This window comes from Muntiacus reevesi, chromosome 1 (assembly GCF_963930625.1).
Source record: "Muntiacus reevesi chromosome 1, mMunRee1.1, whole genome shotgun sequence".
NCBI lineage: Eukaryota > Metazoa > Chordata > Mammalia > Artiodactyla > Cervidae > Muntiacus > Muntiacus reevesi.
The window spans coordinates 198,908,327-198,927,142 of NC_089249.1; the positions used below are offsets into that span (position 1 = coordinate 198,908,327).

The 18,816-nt window shown below is 49.2% G+C and overlaps 1 protein-coding gene across 1 annotated transcript in view; it reads left to right on the plus strand.

Moving 5' to 3' along the window:
- ZFR2 (zinc finger RNA binding protein 2) overlaps positions 1–18,816 on the plus strand; it is a 45,078-nt gene that overhangs the window by 4,585 nt on the left and 21,677 nt on the right. The window contains exons 2-3 of the mRNA XM_065933787.1: positions 17,385–17,604; positions 18,530–18,644. Coding sequence (XP_065789859.1) covers positions 17,385–17,604; positions 18,530–18,644 — 335 coding nt within the window. The remainder of the gene's footprint in view (positions 1–17,384; positions 17,605–18,529; positions 18,645–18,816) is intronic.

Consider the following 18,816-nt stretch of genomic DNA (forward strand, 5'->3'; position numbering starts at 1 on the left):
AGACAAAACCTGACTTCAGGATATTTTAAGGAAAACCTTTCAAATGATAGAACTGTGTTATCTGTGTTCCTATCAAGGTACATTGAAAGTTTTTGAAGTGTGGATTTTGAATTTTCATTTTATACATTCTAGAACCAAAAACCAGCTCATCAACCTCAGAGTATAAGTTAATTCCTAATATAGATTTTTTTTTCTCAACATATTCTGTTTCTGAATGTTTTTTAGTTTTGTTTTGTCTTTTGTCTGAATCTCCCAGTGTATATATTTAGAATGATCAGAACAGCTATATCAAATTTAAAAGCATTTTCAAATGATCCTTTAAAATTGTTTTTTCACATTGAGTGTAATTGGTGTTCTTCTGTGTGGCTGTGGAGGTAAGGAGATCAAGACCATTGACCTGGATGAGTAACTGAAGAGTCCTAAAAAGTAAGGTAGACAGGTAGAAAGGTGTTCGTAGACCTTGTATTCACTCTTTATTTTATATTAATAGATTGAAAGTCTATGAAACTTCAGATCAGGGATTGCAGACAGCCTTGTGAGAGGCGGACACATACATGTATGAGTGGAGTCTAAGAGGATAGAGGGTGTATCGGGGGAGGATCACAACAGGGCCTGCACACCCCACCCCCATCTGTCATTGACTCGTGGGACTGAACCTAGAGTCTTCCTGCTTTCCCAGAGAATCCACAATCCCCGTTCTGTGTGAAATCCCCCAAGTTTTAAATACCAGGACCAAATTCAGACTGTGTGAGACAGATGACATCTGCTTCCATTCTGTGACCTTCCTTTATGTTCTTGAGGATACAAGAATGTACAGGAAGATAATTAAACATAATAATGTTTAATAAGATAGGAGGATAGGAAGACATTATAGTTTACATTGAATAGTTGAAAGGAACAGTATCTATTTCAACTAGAAAGAGGAGCCCTCCATTTCAACTGGTTTTAGTTATTTAAGAAAGTTCTGAAAAAAAAAAAAAAGAAAGTTCTGGGTTTATGTGTGTCTCTGTGTATTAAAAGATAACACCAGTTTTTGTTTTCATCACGGCTCTGAGCTCTTCAGATAGCTTATTCATCTAAGGTGAGGAACACTGTCTAATTCAAAACAGAATTAGGAAGCTTTGACAAAGCACAGAGATTTTTTTCTTGTTTCTTTTGTTTTTTGTATGTCTGTGATGCCTTAAATCTGAATGGTGCTCTTTGGTCATAGCGTATTGTAGAATCTTGGTAGGAAAAGCTTTTGGTACCACCCAGGGTCTCACTGCTTGACTAATTGTTTCTTGTTGTGTGCCTTGTACTGAGGCATCTGCCATCAGCCGGGAACTGACCTCTGCCTGTCCTTTCCTCTTACACTTGTGTTAGAGGATTTTTGTAAGGTTGCTAGACCTTTTTAAATTAGAAACTTAATTTGTAAATATTTTGGGGAATGGGACTTCTTTTTTTTTGGTAGATATTTTGCTGCTTTGGGCAGTTTTCTCCCCCCAGAGGTAAGTTGCATTTATGGCACATCACTGTTCACTTGCCTTTTACAATTAACTGTTGACTAAGAATTGAGAAGGCTTCGATGGTGGCTCAGTGGTAAAGAATCTGCCTGCCAACGTGGGAGACGCAGGTTCAATCTCTGGGTCGGAAACATCCCCTGGAGAAGGAAATGGCAACCCATTCCAGTATTCTCGCCTAGGAAATCCCACAGACAGAGTAGCCTGGCGGAGTACAGTCCATGGGATTGCAGAAGAGTCAGACATGACTTAGAGACTAAACAACAAGATTTGAGAAATCTCTTGCTTTGGCTCTGCAGCACTTTGTAGTTTGAAAAATCAGTCCCATAGACTGAGATTCTCTCCTTGATGGGGAGCAGAATGACCTATAACTTCTCAGACTCTTGGAATGAATGTTTTAAAAAGCCATTGACTTCTTTTAAATTTTGAATGTCATTGGTTGGATCCAGGGTTGGTGGTTCAACATATGTTGTATTTGCTCATGAGGAACTCAGATTGGCTGTCTAGTGGCTGCTCCCTGTGTTGATACAAGAGGCACATGTGCTAGACCAGCACCAACATGGCTGTGGAGGTTCTTCTGCCCGTTGAAACAGCAGGAGAGGGCTGGAACCACGAATGAGCCCTCGCTGTGCCCAGAGCAGCCTTTTAACGGTTTGGTTCGTTGCAGTAAAGAGGCGCAGCCACTCTGATCCTGGTTGACCTATACTGCTTTTGGGGAGGGAGGGTGGTGTGTGTGTGTATGTAACGCTTTCTGTTTAGCTTAACCAGCACGTATCAACAAGACGGCGTTCCTAAGCATCTGACCCACAGCGCTAACCATGCAGCCACCCTCCACGTGAGAACTACATTCCTTTTCAGAAGAGCAGAAGAGGATTCTTGGAGTTTCACTGCCAAACAATGTGGCTCACCCTTGAGGCTTAGGAAGCTCCTGTCAGCGGTCTCAAACCCCTGCCTCGGGAATGTCCAGCCATCCTGTGACTCTCTGAGGAGGCTCAGGCTGGCCCTGACGGGGAGCTGGGGTCTCCTGACTACATTTCAAAGAAGGTTGCAGACGGGGGCAGAGGAATGAAATTCTCCATCCTCTCCTAAGAGCCCAAGGATTTAGTTCATCAGATCTCTTTCCATGGCGTTTACTGGGCATCCCTGGATCTGAAATGGGCATTTCATATGGAGAATGCATATAGGTTTCATAGTGAAAAAACAAATCGTTAGAAAAAAATCAGAATTGTTACGGGTATAAATGTAAGGTATGTCATGTTTTGACATAAAACCCTTGTCAACTGAAGTGCCAAACGAGGTCCTCTCTCTGGGTGTGTATGTATGCCTATACACACAAAGTAACAGATGTGATCTCATTGCCAATAAAACATCTGAAAACCTCCTCCCTGCTGGATGTCTTGAGTGAGCATGTTAGCCTTACCCTAACCCTAACCCCTGAATGTTCCTCACCCATGTGAGGAGTCACGACATTTCAGGGGAGCTGACCTGGGTCAGGATGCCGAAGCCAGGGTTTTCTCCCCATAGCCCTGCAGAGTTTGTGATCATCTAGGCTGAGATGTCGAACTGTCCCGCACTCAGGTTTAACCCCTCAGTCTGGTTTAGTTTAAGCCACTGGGTGGGCAAGGGGAGTGTTAGGAGCAGGGCTAATAAATGAGTGAGTGAAGAGCTCTGCCCTGGAGGGAAGAGTCCATGAATTTTTTTTTTTTTTTTTGGATGTGGACCATTTTGTAAAGTCTTTATTGAATTTGTTACAGTATTGTAACAAATACTGTTATAATAGTAAACTGTTAACTTCTGTTTTATGTTTTGGTTTTTTTGATCTGAGCTCCATGACCAGGGATCAAACCCACAGCCCTTGCATTAGAAGGTGGACTCTTAACCACGGGACCACCAGGGAAACCTGTGATTTTATTTTTTTATTTAAACACCTAAAATAAAATATATGTATTGGAATATAGCTGATAACAATGTTGTAGTTTAAGGTGAATAGCGAAGGGACTCAGCCATACATATACATATATATCCTTTCTCCCCCCAACTCCTCTCCCATCCAGGCTGGCACATAACATTGAGCAGGTGGGAAGTCCGTGATTTTAAAAGAAATTATTGTGTGAGGTTTCTCACCATTGTGATTCCAGGAAAATCTTTTTTTCCACTTGATTTTTTTCTGCCCCAAACTCTGCATGTTTTTGATTTTGTGTGTGTTCTCACTGAGAACGATTCTTTGAAAGCAGTCTGCAGCAGAGATAGTTGTTACAGCAAACCTCGAATGACCTGTCGTTCCTCCTGATGGTCTCTGGGACATTTCACCACCTTTCTGTAGCTCCCTCAGGTGTGTGCCCTTCTGAAGTGAGGTCTGTGCTCAAGGTCCCACATGTCCTTCATGGTTGGCCTTATAGGAGCAACCAGAATGTGTCCCATGGGAGAGACCCCTGGGTTGGGAAACGTAGCCTCCCCAGATGTACCCCTCCATGTCACAATCAGCTCGGTGACTCACTGAACAAAGTGACATCCATGGGTCTCTCCATTCTAAAATCTTATGACTCCTTGCTTCCAGTGCAGGGGGCTCCAGTTTGATCCCTGGTCCAGGAATTAAGATCCCACATGCCATGTGACACAGGCAAAAATTAGAAATAAATACAATAAGAATAATAAAACAAGTTTTAAAATCTTATCTAGATGTTTAGTCACCCAAAAAAACCTGACTCCCCAAAACAGAATTCAGACCAGAAAGCCGTCAGAGGATATTTACCTGGGACCCATAGACAACGCCAGCGAGGCCTTTGAGTCTGTGTCACTCAGACGTGCTTCAGCCTTGCTCTTCCTGAGCCCACAGGCGCCAGTGCATTCCCCAGCTTCCTGCCTCAGCTCCCCCTTCCCGGGCAGGGCAGGGCAGGGCAGGGCAGGGCAGGCGGCAGCCGCTGGGCCCTCGTCACAAGGACCGGTGTTGCAGTGGCACACCCCCACTGTGAGCAGCCGGTGAGAAGCACACAGCAGCAGCAGCCGGGGCCCCTGGCTTCGGGGAGGCTTCACCTGGGGTCAGTTCGTGACTCTTCATTCCCCAGCACTCACTCCCAGTGCTCTGCTCTTGCTCAGGAATCTCCTGCAGACCATGCTGGATTCTCACACCTGCTCTCTTGGGCGTGTGCAGTGGGGTTTTTTAGCTTGCTATATTTGAATTGGAGTAGGAAATGGCAACCCACTCCAGTATTCTTGCCTGGAAAATTTTGTGGACAGAGGAGCCTGGCAGGCTACAGTCTGTGGAGTCGCAAAGAATCAGACATGACTGAGCACAAACAAAATGTTTAACTTTGGAGCCAGTACTGTAAAGTTGGAAGACTTTTCAGAAATTTCTAGTATTGCTTAAAATGGGAAGAGCTGGCCGCCTTGGGAGGCCTTGTGAGCTCCGGTGCGAGGCACTGTAGCACGTGAGTTTTTGTTTGTCACACCCTCCCAAAAGGTATGTGTTCCATTCTACAGGTGAGTAAACTGAGGTCAGCAAAGACTAAGTGACTTGCTCAAGGCCCCGCAGTGAGCAGCGACAGGGTTGGAAACCAGGCGGTGTGGCTCCTGTCCCCGCCCCTAGGTTGCAGCGCTCCTCTCAGTTCCTAAGCTTGAAACCCTATCAGCTTTTCCCTGGTCCCTGGCCTTCAGTCCTCAGGAAGAGCCCTTGGGTCCTCATCCGCTTCCTTCCACCTTCTTCTCAGGGCACATCTCATTTGTTCCTGTGCAGTTTTCATCTTGAGGTGACTGACGGCAGGGGGCGGTTTTGCCCTTGAAAGAGGATTGGTTACTTTCCTCTCCCCAACCCCGCTCTGAGAGAAGGGAATATGCCATGTCACGCAGGGCCAAATAAACTTTGCCTTTTACCCTTGACACATGCTTTTTGCTCTCCCATGTGGGAGAGCAATGTCCTTCCAAATTACGTGGGCCTGTGAAGCCCCAGGTAATTACAGGCAAAACTGTGCCATGTCCAGGGCATCTGAGAGGGCAGGAAGTCACAGCTTTCATCTCATTCTTAAAAGGATCCTGAAAAACGCTATTAGAAACTGACCTCTCGGGACTTCCCTTGTCTGGCCAAGCAGTTAAGACTCCACACTTCCACTGCAGGGGATGTGGGTTTGATCCCTGATTGGGGAACTGCATGCCATGTATCATGGCCAAAAAAATTAGAAATTGACCTCTCACCAAGGGGAGCTAGAGAAGAGGTGTGGGGACTACCCCTTCAGACTTGGGGCAGGGAGCTTTGGTGGGAGTGACAGCCTGTGCTGCTGACTTATCTATGGCTCCCCCCAGATGTTAGACTCTAATCCACCACCCCTGGGCACCCCGACCTTGCAGACCTGAATCTCTTCAGCAGCAGCCCTGCTGACGTCCAGGCCAGACTTTCCCTGTGGGGCCATCCTAGGCACTGTGGGGTGTTGAGCAGCATCCCTGGCCCCCACTTATCAATGCCAGGAGCCCCCCAAAATAACTACAAATGCCCCCACTATCACCCTGTGTCCCTTGGGGGCAGGACCACCCCAGGAGAGAACGCTGATCTAGATTACCAAGGTTTTGACAACCATACGGGCCAAGCCTGTGGAGGCTTTCCCATGAACTGTTTTTTGGCACTCCCAGCGCCTGAAACCTCCATGTGGTAGATCCGTGGCCAAAACACCCCTGTCATTTATGTCTTTCCTTCTTATGGTATTGGTTTAGTTGCTAAGTCATGTCTGCCTCTGTGACCCCATGAACGGTAGCCTGCCAGTCTCCTCTGTCCATGGGATTTCCCAGGCAAGAATACTGGAGTAGATTGCCATTTCTTTCTCCAGGTGATCTTCCTGACTCAGGGATAAAACTTGAGTCTCCTGCATTGGCAGGTAGATTCTTTACCACTGAGCCATCAGGAGGGAATTCCTTCTTACGTCCTTTCCACTGGGACCTTGAATTCTTCCCATTGGGAAAGTACATCTATTTCCCTGGCCCTGGAGCCAGGCTTCCTCATGCCTCTCCTTGGCCCATAGATTGCAGTGAAAGTGATACCACCATATGTGCGTATGTGGAAGGTTTATGTCCCCCCTTAAATTTATATATTGATACCTAACCCCTAAGTTGATGGTGTTAGGAAGTGGTGCCTTTTGAGGGGTGATAAAATCATGAGGGTGAAGTGCCTCATGAATGGGATTAATGCCCTTTTAAAGGGACCCCAGAAAGCACTCTCACCCCTTGTGCCATGTGACGACACTGCAAGAAGGTGGCCATCTCTGAACCAGGACTCGGGCTCTCAGCAGACACTGGATCTGCTGGTGCCTTGGTCTCAGACTCCCTAGTCTCCAGAACTGAGCAATTTCTGTTTATAAGTTCCAACTCTGTGGTGTGATGATGGAGCATCTGTTTGAGCTGCTAATCTGATTCTAAGCCTAGACCTTCAGAGCCTTTGCCCACATCCTGTCCATTCTCGGGGGTATCCTGCTACAACATGGGGGACCCCAGACTAGCCCACTGGAGGAGGAGATGCCACAGGGAGGAGGGCCTTGGTGCAGGGCCTGCTCTCCAGGAGCAGAGCTGCCTGCCACTGACCCAGCCCAGCACAGCCCACGGGGTGAAGAGCAAAGTAATGAATAGCTGTTTTGTTTGGTTTTGGCTGAGCCACTTGGCACATGAGATCTTAGTTCCCCAACCAGGGATTGAACCCACACCACATTCATTGGAAGCTTGAAGTCTTTTAGGCTGGACCACCAGGGAAATCCCAATGATGGCTATTTTAAGCCAGGGCTCAGCAAACCTTGTCTGTAAAGGGTCAGAGGGTAAATATTTTCCACTCTGTGGGTGTCTTAGTTCAGCCTGCTGTGATCAAACACAGACTGGATGACCTGTAAATGACAGTTTATTCCTCTGAGTTCCCATGGCTGGAGGTCTGCCATCAGGGTGCAGACAGGGCTGGGCTGTGCTGAGAACCCTCCCTAGGTTGCAGACTCTGACTTCTGTTTGTCTCTCATAGAGGAGCTCAGAGGGTGGAGGAAGCCCTCCTGTGACTTTTTTTTTTTTTAACTTTTTATTTTGTATTGAGATGTAGCTGATTAACATTGTTGTAATAGTTTCAGTTGAACAGATAAGGGACTCAGCCATACATATACATGTATCCATTCTCCCCCAAACTCCCCTCCCATCCAGGCTGCCACATAATATTGAGCAGAGTTCCCTGTGCTATACATAGGTCCTTGTTGGTTATCCATTTTAAACATAGCAGTGTGTACGTGCCCATCCCAAATTCCCTAACGATCCTTTTCCCCCATCCTTCCCCCCACCAACCATAAATTCCCATAAATTCATTCTCTCAGTCTGTGAGTCTTTTTCTATTTTGTAAGTAAGTCCATTTGTATTATTTCTTTTGAGATTCCACATATAAGGGATGTCATTTGATATTTCTCCTCTGTCTGATTCACTTTCATCCTTTGACTTTTATAAGGGCACTGACCCCATCTCAGGGGCCCCACCCCCATGACGTCATCTAATGCTAAATTACCTCCCAAAGGCCCCACCTCCTAACATCATATTCAGGGGAAGGGGGTTCAGCATAACAATTTTGCGGAGACACAGACATTCAGCCCACAGCAGCAGACTGTACTTATACATGTCACCACTACAGAGCTCTGCCACCATAGGGTGGAAGCAGCTGAAGACAAGATGTAAACAAGTGGATGTGGCTGTGGGCCATCAAAACTTTTATATTTTGACACTGATGTGAATTTCGTATACTTTTCATGTGTCATGAAATCGTACTCTCTTAACCCTCTCCAACCACTTAAAAATGCAAATTCCATTCTCTGCTCATGAGCTGTGCAAAAGCAGGCAGTGGGCAGGTGTGGCCACACTGTCCAAGCCTTGCTTTAAATCCCTTCTGTTTCTCTTTAATGGTCTAGTTGGGGCTCCACCAGGCCACTCCTGAGAAGGGTGTGAGACCATAGGACCTGCACACACCTCACCCACCACCCCCGCCCCATAGCTCCAGGGCATCTGTGCTCTGCTTCCTCACAGAGCTTGCTCAGCTAAATAAATGCCAGGTCACACATGATCCTCCCAAACCATGGACACCTTTGTGCCATTGGTGAGCAGTGACTCAGCATATGGTGGACCCAGTGTTCTCTTTGGGGTCACAGCTGCTGCTCTGATCACGTCACCAAACGTTTGTTTACTTGACTGCTTGGCAAGCCCCCACTTGGGTGTTTGCAAAGCTCTCGACTACCAGGAGCCGGCTTGGCCAGGTTCTGTGCAGGAGGCCTGAAGTCTCATGTGTCTTCTCCCCACTTCCACCAGGTTGGTTGAGGCCCATGTGTGTCAGGTCCTCTAAGGACCCTCAGCTTCTGCCGTCCACAGCGCTCACTGCCTATCTAGTCCACTCGGGCCATCACAACAGAGCACCACAGACTGGACGGCCTAAACAACACATATATTTCTCGCAGTCTGGAAGCTGCATGTTCAAGACCAAGGTGCCGGCAGGGTTGGTTCCTCCCAAGGCCTCTCTCCTTGGCCCACAGAGGGCTGCCTTCTTCCCATGTCCTTGTGTGGTCTTCCCTCTGTGAGGCATCCCCAGCGTGTCTTCTCATAAGAATCCCAGCCTCGCAGGATGAGGACCCCACCCTTACAACTTCATGTAATTCTGTAAGGACTGTATCTCCAAACAAGTCACATTGGGGTTAGGGCTTCATGTGAACTTAGGGAAGGGCACAATTCGGAGCATAGCACCCCATTAGCGCCCTGAAACAGGACAGATCTCGTCCTAAGAAACTTGGGTGACTTCCATATTCTGCCTGGCATCCCTGAGCCCACCGCCCAGTCTCCTGTCACCCACAACTCCTCCATGCCTCCACACACAGGGCTGTTCTCCTGCCAACCTCCGTGCTCATCTCCCATCCCCACATGTGTGCCAGGCCCTGGTCTCAGCCTGGGGGCTGCATCTGAGCCCCTCTCTGGAACCCCAGAAACCTCCATAGTCAGGGCTTTCAGCTCCGGGGTTGGAGTGGGGAGGCTCCCGCCACCTGCCCGGCTGTCGGCACACCCATCCTTCTCCCAGACAGCCTGTTTCCATCTCCCCTGCCCCCCCCCCCCCCCAGCATCTCAGCTATTCCCTCAGGAGAGGCGCTTCCTCCTGTCATCTGAGCAGATGGGAGAGTGACCTCTGGTAAGGTCAAGGGTGTTTCACCATCCCAAATAAAACTCAGAGCTGGGACTCCCCTGGTGGTCCAGTGGCTAAGAATTCGCTCCCAATGCAAGGGGCCCAGGTTCAATTCCTGGTTAGGGAACTAGATCCCACATGCTGCAACTGAAGATCCCAAGTGCTGCAACTAAGCTCCAGCACAGCCAAAAAACAAACCTCAAAGCTGATGAATACTCAACCCTGTGCATCTCACAGCCAACTGGCCTTCTCACAGCTGTGACCTTTGTCTGCCTTCATAATAAACCTGATGGGAGCACCCTGCAGGACACAGGAACACCTGAGGTCTCCCAGCACTGAGTTACATCAAGGCCATCTGTGGGCAGACGCTCCTCTTGTCCTTGACTTTGGTTTAGCCTGTGCCAAGTCGTTTCAGTCACGTCCAACTCTTCTGCAAACCCATGGAATGTAGCCCACCAGTCTCCTCTGTCCATAGGATTCTCCAGGCAACAATACTGCAGTGGGTTGCCATTTCCTTCTCCAAGGGATCTTCCCGATCCAGAGATCAAACCCGTGTCTTCTATGTCTCCTGCACTGGCATGTGAGTTCTTCACCATTAGCGCCACCGGGGAATCAGTCTTCAAACCTCAGGGTGTGTGATCATCACTACTCGGGGTCGTACACAACCAAAACGTGTCTTGAGTTCTCCGTTTACGCCCGTAGACGTGCTGTCTCAAGCCTGATCCTAGTCAGACAGCAGCCTGCAGCGTCCCAGGGGTCCTTCTGGAGCAGGGTCTGGACCAGGCGTAATTGAGCATGTGACGCTGCCCATCCGCGGCCTGGGTCTCAAAGCTGGTACCCTGGGATCGGGCATGTCCTAGACCAGTAGCTCTCAGGCAGTGTTTGGGAGTATCTCTGGTTGTCACGACTGTGGGCGCTCCCGGCACTGAGTGGGTGGAGGCCAAGGATGCTGTTCGAAAACCCGAAGTGCCCAGGACGGTCCCGTACAGAGAGAGAGAGAGGGGTCACAGTGTCAGCAGGACCAGGAGCGATAAAGCCTGCCCTAAATGGAGCAGGCATGAACAAGTTCAACAACCGCCTACCTCAGTGGTTCCCTGCATGAGGCCCCCGCTGGACGGAGACACAGCTTCTAACCTGAACTGGGTTGCTGCAGCCGCCAGTGAAGAGCACCCAAAGTTGTCTCGGCTTCCTCGCTAGGGCCCTCAGCTAAAGGAGACTCACCCTTCCATCCGGGAGACACTTGCCTCTGCCTCCTCAGCTGGCACCACTCGGTGCGCTGGGCTTCAGGGCTGGGAGGGGAGACCCCACTGGACGGAGGTGGGGGCCCTTGGCATGCTGGGAAGCTTGGGACTCCCCTGGCGGTCCAGGGATTGAGAATCCGCCTTCCCATGCAGGGGACGTGGGCTCCATCCCTGATCGGGGAACAGAGATCCTATCTGCCTCGGGGCAACTAAGTCTGTGTGCCGTAACTACTAAGCCTGTGCGCTGCAATAAGAGAAAGCCCTTGTGCTGCCACTAAGACCTAGGGCAGCTAAAAAAATAAATCTTTTAGAAAGAAGAAGGAAGCAGTGTGCAGCTGATGGCTTCTTCACCGGCAGAGGCAGCAGGGCTCAGCCCAGAGAGCTCCAGTTCTGTCCTCGCAGCTTGGACAGCTCAGACCGCCTTGGTGAGCCTTCTGGGTGGCTTCAACGGCATGGCCTTTTATCATCCTCCCGAAGTCCATGCCTTCTGTTTTCCTTGCCGGTTTGCGCTGGGACCACCCCTGTCCCATGCACTATCCCATGTAACTGAGTCAGGAGAAGGTGGCCCCAGCTCCCCGACAAATCCTGGTGGAGCTGAAGCAGGCGCCCTTGCCCCATTGCCCTCAACTGTGCCCTGGTTGGAGCTGGTGGTATGGGACCCAAGCAGCACAACAACAAGCCCTGAGGGGAAGCTGGCACACGAAGACATGTATAGAACATGCACAGAACACAGGTGATGGTAGAAAATTGCAAATAGTATGTGGTGGTTTAACACATAGCCATAGGGACTTCCCTGGGGGGTCCAGTGGTTAAAGACTCCACTGCAGGGGGTGCAGGGGGAGCAGGATCAATCCCTGGTCGGGGAATAAGATCCAGCTTGTCTCATTATGTGGCCCAAAATTAAAAAATATAACACAGATCTTTAAAAAGATAATAAAAATTTTTACATAAGTTCTCATATTCAACATACAAATAAGCTTACTCCTTCCTTCAGAAGTTGGGGCCTAATCCTCTCCCCTTGAGGGTGGGGTGGATTCAGTGGTTCACTTCTTTTTCTTTTTTTTAATTTCTTGGCCATGCCATCAGGCATATGGGATCTAGTTCCTTGTGTACATGCATGCTAAGTTGCTTCAGTCATGTCCAACTCTTTGTGTCTGTATGAACTGGGCCTTCCGGGCTCATCTGCCCATGGGATTCTCCAGGCAAGAATACTGGAGTGGGTTTCCATGCCCTCCTCCAGGGGATCTTCCCAACTCAGGGATGAAACCCACATCTCTTATGTCTCCTGCATTGGCAGGCAGGTTCTTTACTATGAGTGCCACCTGGGAAGCCCCTTTAATCTCTGACCAGGGATCAAACCCATGTCTCCTGCATTGGAAGCCCGGAGTCTTAACCTCTGGACCACCAGGGGAGTCCCTCAGCGGTTCACTTCTAATACAGAATGTGGCGGAAGTCATGCCATGCGATGTCTAAAGCTGTGTCATAACAAGGAGAGCTTCCACCTGGTCCTTCCCCCCTCTCTCATTCTGGGGGGAGCAGGTAGCCATGTTGTAAGAACACCCAGCAGCCCTGGGAAATCACCAACTTGCCCAGCACGTGAAGGAGCCACCCTGGAAGCAGGTCCCACTACCCCAGTCGGGCCTTCAGGCGACGCTGCCCCAGCCAACTTCTTATTGGCAGCTTCATGAAGACCCTGAATCAGAGCCCACACACACACACACCCCAAATTCTGACCCAGAGAAACTGTGAAGATGATAAACTATTGTTTGGAGCCACATCACTGGGGGTAGTTTTCTAAGTTGAAGTATAATCGCTTATAATAATCTGTTAGTTTTAGGTATGTAACATAGAGATTTGATATATTTTTATGCATTACGGAATGGTCACCAGGATAAAGTCTAGTTATCATCTGCCACCACGCAAGTTTATCAACTATTTATTTATAAATACATCTATATTAATAATAATGTTAACTATAGTATTAAATAATAAATAGTATTAAATATATCTTTATAGCAGTATTATTGACTATATTCCCCATGCTGCATATTACAATCCTGTGGCTTATTTAAGGACTGGTAGTTTCTTCCTCTTCACCTCCCTTACCTGTTTCACTCATCTTCCTGTCCTGCCTCCCTTCTGGCTACCACCAGTTTGTTCTCTGTATCTATGAGCCTGCTTCTGTTTTGTAATGTTTATTCATCTGTTTTATAGGTTCTTCATGTAAATGGGATCACATGTTGTTTGTCTTTCTCTGACTTATTTCACTCAGCATAATACTCTGTTGTCACAAATAGCAAGATTTCATTCTTTTTTATGGCTGAGTAATATTCTGTTGTGCACACACATGCCTGTGTGTGCACTTAAGTGTCTGTCGTTAGATGAGTGGAGAAAGATACATATATCTTCTTTATCTATCTTCTTTATCTATTCATCTATCCATGGACACTTAGGTCAATTCCATATCTTGGTTATTGTAAGTAATGCTGCAGTGAACACTGAGGTGTGTAATCTTTTCAAATTAGTGTTTTTGTTTACTTCAGAAAATTACCCAGAAATGAAATTGTTGGATCATATGTTAGTTCTGTTTTTAGTTTTTTGAGGAGCCTTCAAACTGTTTTCCATAGTGGCTGCACCAACTGACATTTATTGGGGGTAATTTTTAACTCTTCAATAGCTAACTGATATATAATATAGGTACCGTCCAATAGTAAAATAGGCAAATGAATTGTGATATAGTCAAACAAATGAATAGCCTTTATGGTTTGAGAGGCCCAGGGCAAATGTACAAATGGAAGCTGGCATGCCATGCCCTAACATTTCAACATTATAGCCCAAGCTGGCAAAAATTAGATACCATATGTCCTGTCCCACACACCTCAACAAATATACCTTTCCAATGAGCAAGAAAAAAAGTTACATTGGTTTATGGTTTTCAAATCATCATAGGTTACTATTGAGTGTGTCTGGTGATGGGCTGGTGATGTTTGGCTGTCTGAAATAAAAACATACTAATTCATAAATGATTATATATTCTGTAAACTTTATGTTAGGTGCTTTCTTTTCAGTATGAGTGATGTTTGTGTAATCAAGATTTTCATATCATTTGAGTTTTGTTACAATAATGGCCTGAAGCAGCTGGTGTGGGCTGACTTGTGTCACATAAAATTCATATTTGGCCGTTAGGTTTGGGGCATCAGGCCTTCAGTCCTAACTAAAGAATGTGACTGTAGAAGATAGGGTTTTTGAAGAGGTAATTACAGTAAAATGAGGTATTGTGTGTGTGTGCTTGGTCATGTCCAACTCTGTGACCTTATGGACTGTAGCCCTCCAGGCCCCTCTGTCCATGGGATTTCCCAGGCAAGAATACTGGAGCGGGTTGCCATTTCCTTCTCCAGGGGATCTTCCCTGGATCTTTTGACCCAGGGATCGAACGTGTGTCTCCTGCATCAGCAGGCGTGTTCTTTACCACTGAACCACCAGGGAAGCTATAAATGAGCTATTAGGATGGCCCTGATCCAGTATGCCTGGTGTCCTTATAAGAGGAGGAGATTAGGGGACCTCCCTGCTGGTCCAATGGCTAAGACTCCATGCTCTCAATGCAGGGGGCCCGGGTTTGATCCCTGGTCAGGGAACTAGAACCCACATGCTGCGACTAAAAGATAACCTGCGTGCCACAGTGAAGGTCGAAGATCCCGTGTGCCGCAACTGAGACCTAGCATAGCCGAATAGATAAGTCAAAAGAGAGAGATTAGCACACAGACACACTCACATAAAGGGAGACCATATCAGGACGTGGGGAGAAGGCCCCAGCACCGAGGGCCAGGACACTACCTGTCGGGCTGCTTCCGTCCACCATTCCCCATGCTAATATTTCCTGAGTGCCTGCCATGTGCTGGGTGCCACTGTGGTGCTGGGAAATGGCCTGAGACGCACTGCAGTTCCTGGGGCTTCACGGTGGTAGAAGTGGTGGTGCAAGGATTGCGTCAGGCAATGCTGGGAGGAAGAATAAAGCAGGTGACAGGGGGGCAGGGTGATGAGTTCCAAGGAGGAAAGGCTCAGGGAGGGCTGGAGGAGGGGAGTGAGTGGGTGTGGGCGGGGATGGGGCCGAGGGCCTTGGGAAGGTCTGAGCAGGAGGGTGACCTGGTCAGGTCTGTGCTTGGAGAGGACCCCTTTGGCTGCCTGGAGGAATGAGGAGCAGCTGGCCAGGAGCTGGGCAGGGTCCTGGCAGGGCAGTGCAGTGGGCTTTGCTTGACCCTCAGCGCCCCCAGCATGGCCTGGATAACACACCCCCAGTGTGGTCCCCACTTCTCCATGGGTCTCCCACTGGACAGTGAGCCGCTTGAGGGGCAGGAATGGCATTGTGAGTGCCATGTGTGAGTCGGCCCAGAAGGTGTGTGAAGGCGCTAGTGGACCAGTACTGCCGGCCCTCGTCCCTCCACGCTCTGGGCCTGCCTGGCCCCAGGCTGGGCACGCACCTCGCCTCATCCCCTACAGGGTTTGCGGGAACGTTCTTCTTTCAAAAACTGAAGCGTAGTTGATCTGCAGTCTTGTGTTAGTTTCAGATGTACAGCAAAGTGATTCAGTATTTGCAGGTTCTCTATCATTATAGATTATGATATAATAAGATGTGAACATAGTCCCCCATGCTCTCTATTTTAATACATAATAGTATATATCTGTTAATCCCATACTCCCAGTTTATCCCTCACTCCCCTCCCCTTTGGTAAACGTAAAGTTTTCTGTGTCTGTGTGTCTTGTTCTGTTTTGTGAATAAATTCATTTATTATTTTTAGATTCCACATATAAATGATATTATATGACACTTGTTTTTCTCTGTCTGACTTAATTCACTTAGTATGATAATCTCTAGGTACATCCATGTTGTTGCAAATGGCAACATTTCTTTCTTTTTTATGACTGAGTAATATTCCATTGTGTGTGTATATATATACATACCACATCTTCTTTATGTATTAATCTGTGAATGGACACTTAGGTTGCTTCCCTGTCTTGGCAACTGTAACAGTGCTGCTGAGAACATTGAGGTGCATGTATCTTTTTGAATTAGAGTGTTTTGTCTTTTCTGGATATAAATCCAGGAGTGGGATTGCTGGATCATATGGTAACTCTATTTTTAAAAATTTATTTGTTTTTATGTTTGTATTTTGGGGCTGCATTGCACAGATTGTGGGATTTTAGTTCCCAACCAAGGATTGGACCCAGGGCTTCCCTGGTGGCTCAGATGGTAAAGAATCTGCCTGCAATGTGGGAGACCTGGGTTCAGTCCCTGGGTCAGGAAGATCCCCTGGAGAAGGGAATGGCAACCCACTCCGGTATTCTTACCTGGAGAATTCCACGGACAGAGGAGCCTGCTGGGGTATAGTCCAATGTGTTGCAAAGAGCTGGACACGACTGAGTGACTAACACACACACCCACACACAAGGATTGAACCCAGGCCCTTGGCAGTGAGAGTGTGGAGTTCTAGCCACTTATGCCGCCAGGAGATTGCTTCTGTTTTTATTTTTTAGGGAATGTGTATGCTGTTTTCCATACTGACTGCACCAGTGTACATTCCCACCAACCATGTAGGAGGGTTGCGGGAACTTTCTTATATGATTCTTATTGGAATTGGGCTAAAATCTTTGCTGATACCCTTCCCTGATATGTGGGCTTTTAAATTCAAGCACTCTCTATGGGTTGGCTGATATTCAGCAGAGTAAGGGGTGCAGGGATCAGACCGATCTGGGTTCGAATAGAGTACCTCACTTATCACCTGTCCTCAAAGTTCCTCATCTAGACAGTGGGGACAGACCAACAGGTGGACTGACAGCCAGCCAGCCAGTGCCTTCTCTAAGGGCCAGAAGGTGGGATGAGGTGAGGTAGATAAGAGGCCTAGGCTCTGGGCCCCCTATGGGCTTCCCTGGTGGCTCAGATGGTAAAGAATCTGCTTGCAATACAGGAGACGTGGGTTTGATCCCTGGGTCGGGAAGATCCCCTGGAGAAGGGAATGGCTATCCACTCCGGTATTCTTGCCTGGGAAATTCCATGGACAGAGGAGCCTGGTAGGTTACAGTCCATGGGGTCACAAAGAATCAGACACACACACACACACACACACACACACACACACACACACACACACACACACACACACACACACACACACACACACACACACACACACACACACACACACACACACACACACACACACACACACACACACACACACACACGGCTTCTTGCAGAGCAAACCGTGATTTTCCTGGAAACGGGGACCAGGCTGGCTCCAACTTTGCAAGCTTGCTGTGAGATTGTGTTAACTCGGGAAGGGCGCCTCCAATGGTGCCAGCGCTCCCAGGAAGGTCTTGGACCAGGAGCACGCAGAGAGCTGGTGCCTAGTATCAACGGCGTTTTTTTGCTCAGCGCAGGTCCTTACGGACTGGGCCAGGATCTAACTCTGTGTTCATCTGTGGTTCCAGCGTCCCGCCTCCGTCAGCTTTTCCCCTCCCCGCTGCTGGAGCCAGCTTGTCCACACAGCCTGCTCCTGGACTGGGCCCGGCCCTGATCCCATTTCCCGAGGCCGCCCAGCCCCCTGGGCCAGGATACAGTGGGTACCAGCCCCACTCCGGTCAGGACCTCGGTTATAGTGCCCAACCCCAGGAGCCTATGCCAGCTGCCACCACGGCACCCTCCTACCAGGTATCACCACTTGTCTCTGCCCAGCACGGCCCTTCCTTGAGAACACAGTCGGGGACAGGTCCCCACTCCTAATGCTCCCGTTCCTGCCCATAGAGGACGTGAAGAATGGGCTCCTCCTGGCTGGGCCCTCCCAGTGCTGACCCTGAGTCCCAGGCCTGCAGATTGGGCAGTTGTGTTCCCGCGCTCCATGTGGCCCACCCCCCACCCCCCAGCCTCTGTCACCCACAGCTGGTTCCTGACTCGCTCAGTCAAGCTCGTACCCATCTGGCTCCATCTCCTTCCTCCTTATCTCCCCTTTGCTTCCCCCAGAGCCCTGGGACTTCTCCAAACCCACCATCCCGAGCTCCTGCCCTGTTCCTGGGGCCTCCTCCGGCCTCTGTGCTTCCGTTCTTGCCTCCACATCATCCCTGGTCCACCCCGCAGCTGGAATCCCTCTGTGAACCAAAATCCTGCCCTGCTCCCTGCCACCCCAGATCCTTCCCACCGTCCCTGCCCATAGCCCCTGCCCACTTGCCCACCCAGCCCCTCTCCTGGCCCTCTTGGGTCTCTGCTCTGACCACCTTCTGGGTCTCCTGCAGGCCTACACACTGACCCTCACCAAGGCCTCTGGACTCTACTGGCCTGACCAGGAGCTCTGTCCTGGAGTCTGCATACCAGCCTCTTTGTCACTGCCCCTCCAAAGAGCCGTCCCCAGCAGCCCATGTCCTGTGGGACTCTTGCTGTCAGATGTGAGGTCCTGAGGGAGCAGGCCACGGCCCTCTTCCTGGTCCCTCATCCCCAGGTCCCAAAACAGAGCTTTGGTACAGGGCCGGAGTTCAGGAATCCTATGGATGCGGGCCTGGGGTGGGGGCTGAGGGAGGGTGCCTCACCCCGCCTTGAGCACCGTTCTCCCTGCCCTGTGTTCCCTATGGAAATCCTCTCTCAGGACAGTTACAGCTACGGACTGTCGACAGCCACCAGTGGCTACGAGAGCAAACAGTACCCACCATCCGTGGCCAGCCAGCCTCAGCTCCCAGCCGCGGCCACGCTCTGCCCGCCAGGTGGGTCGGGGTGGGGCCCGTGTCCTTGCTCATACAGGAGGGAGCCTGGGAAAGCCCCATTTCAAACTCCAGATTCATAGTGCAGGAGTAGGGTGGATTGTCCTGATACACCCCCAGGTCTGCACAGGTCAGTGGGCCAGAGGGTGCAAAGGGAGGGTGGGAGGTGAGGCAG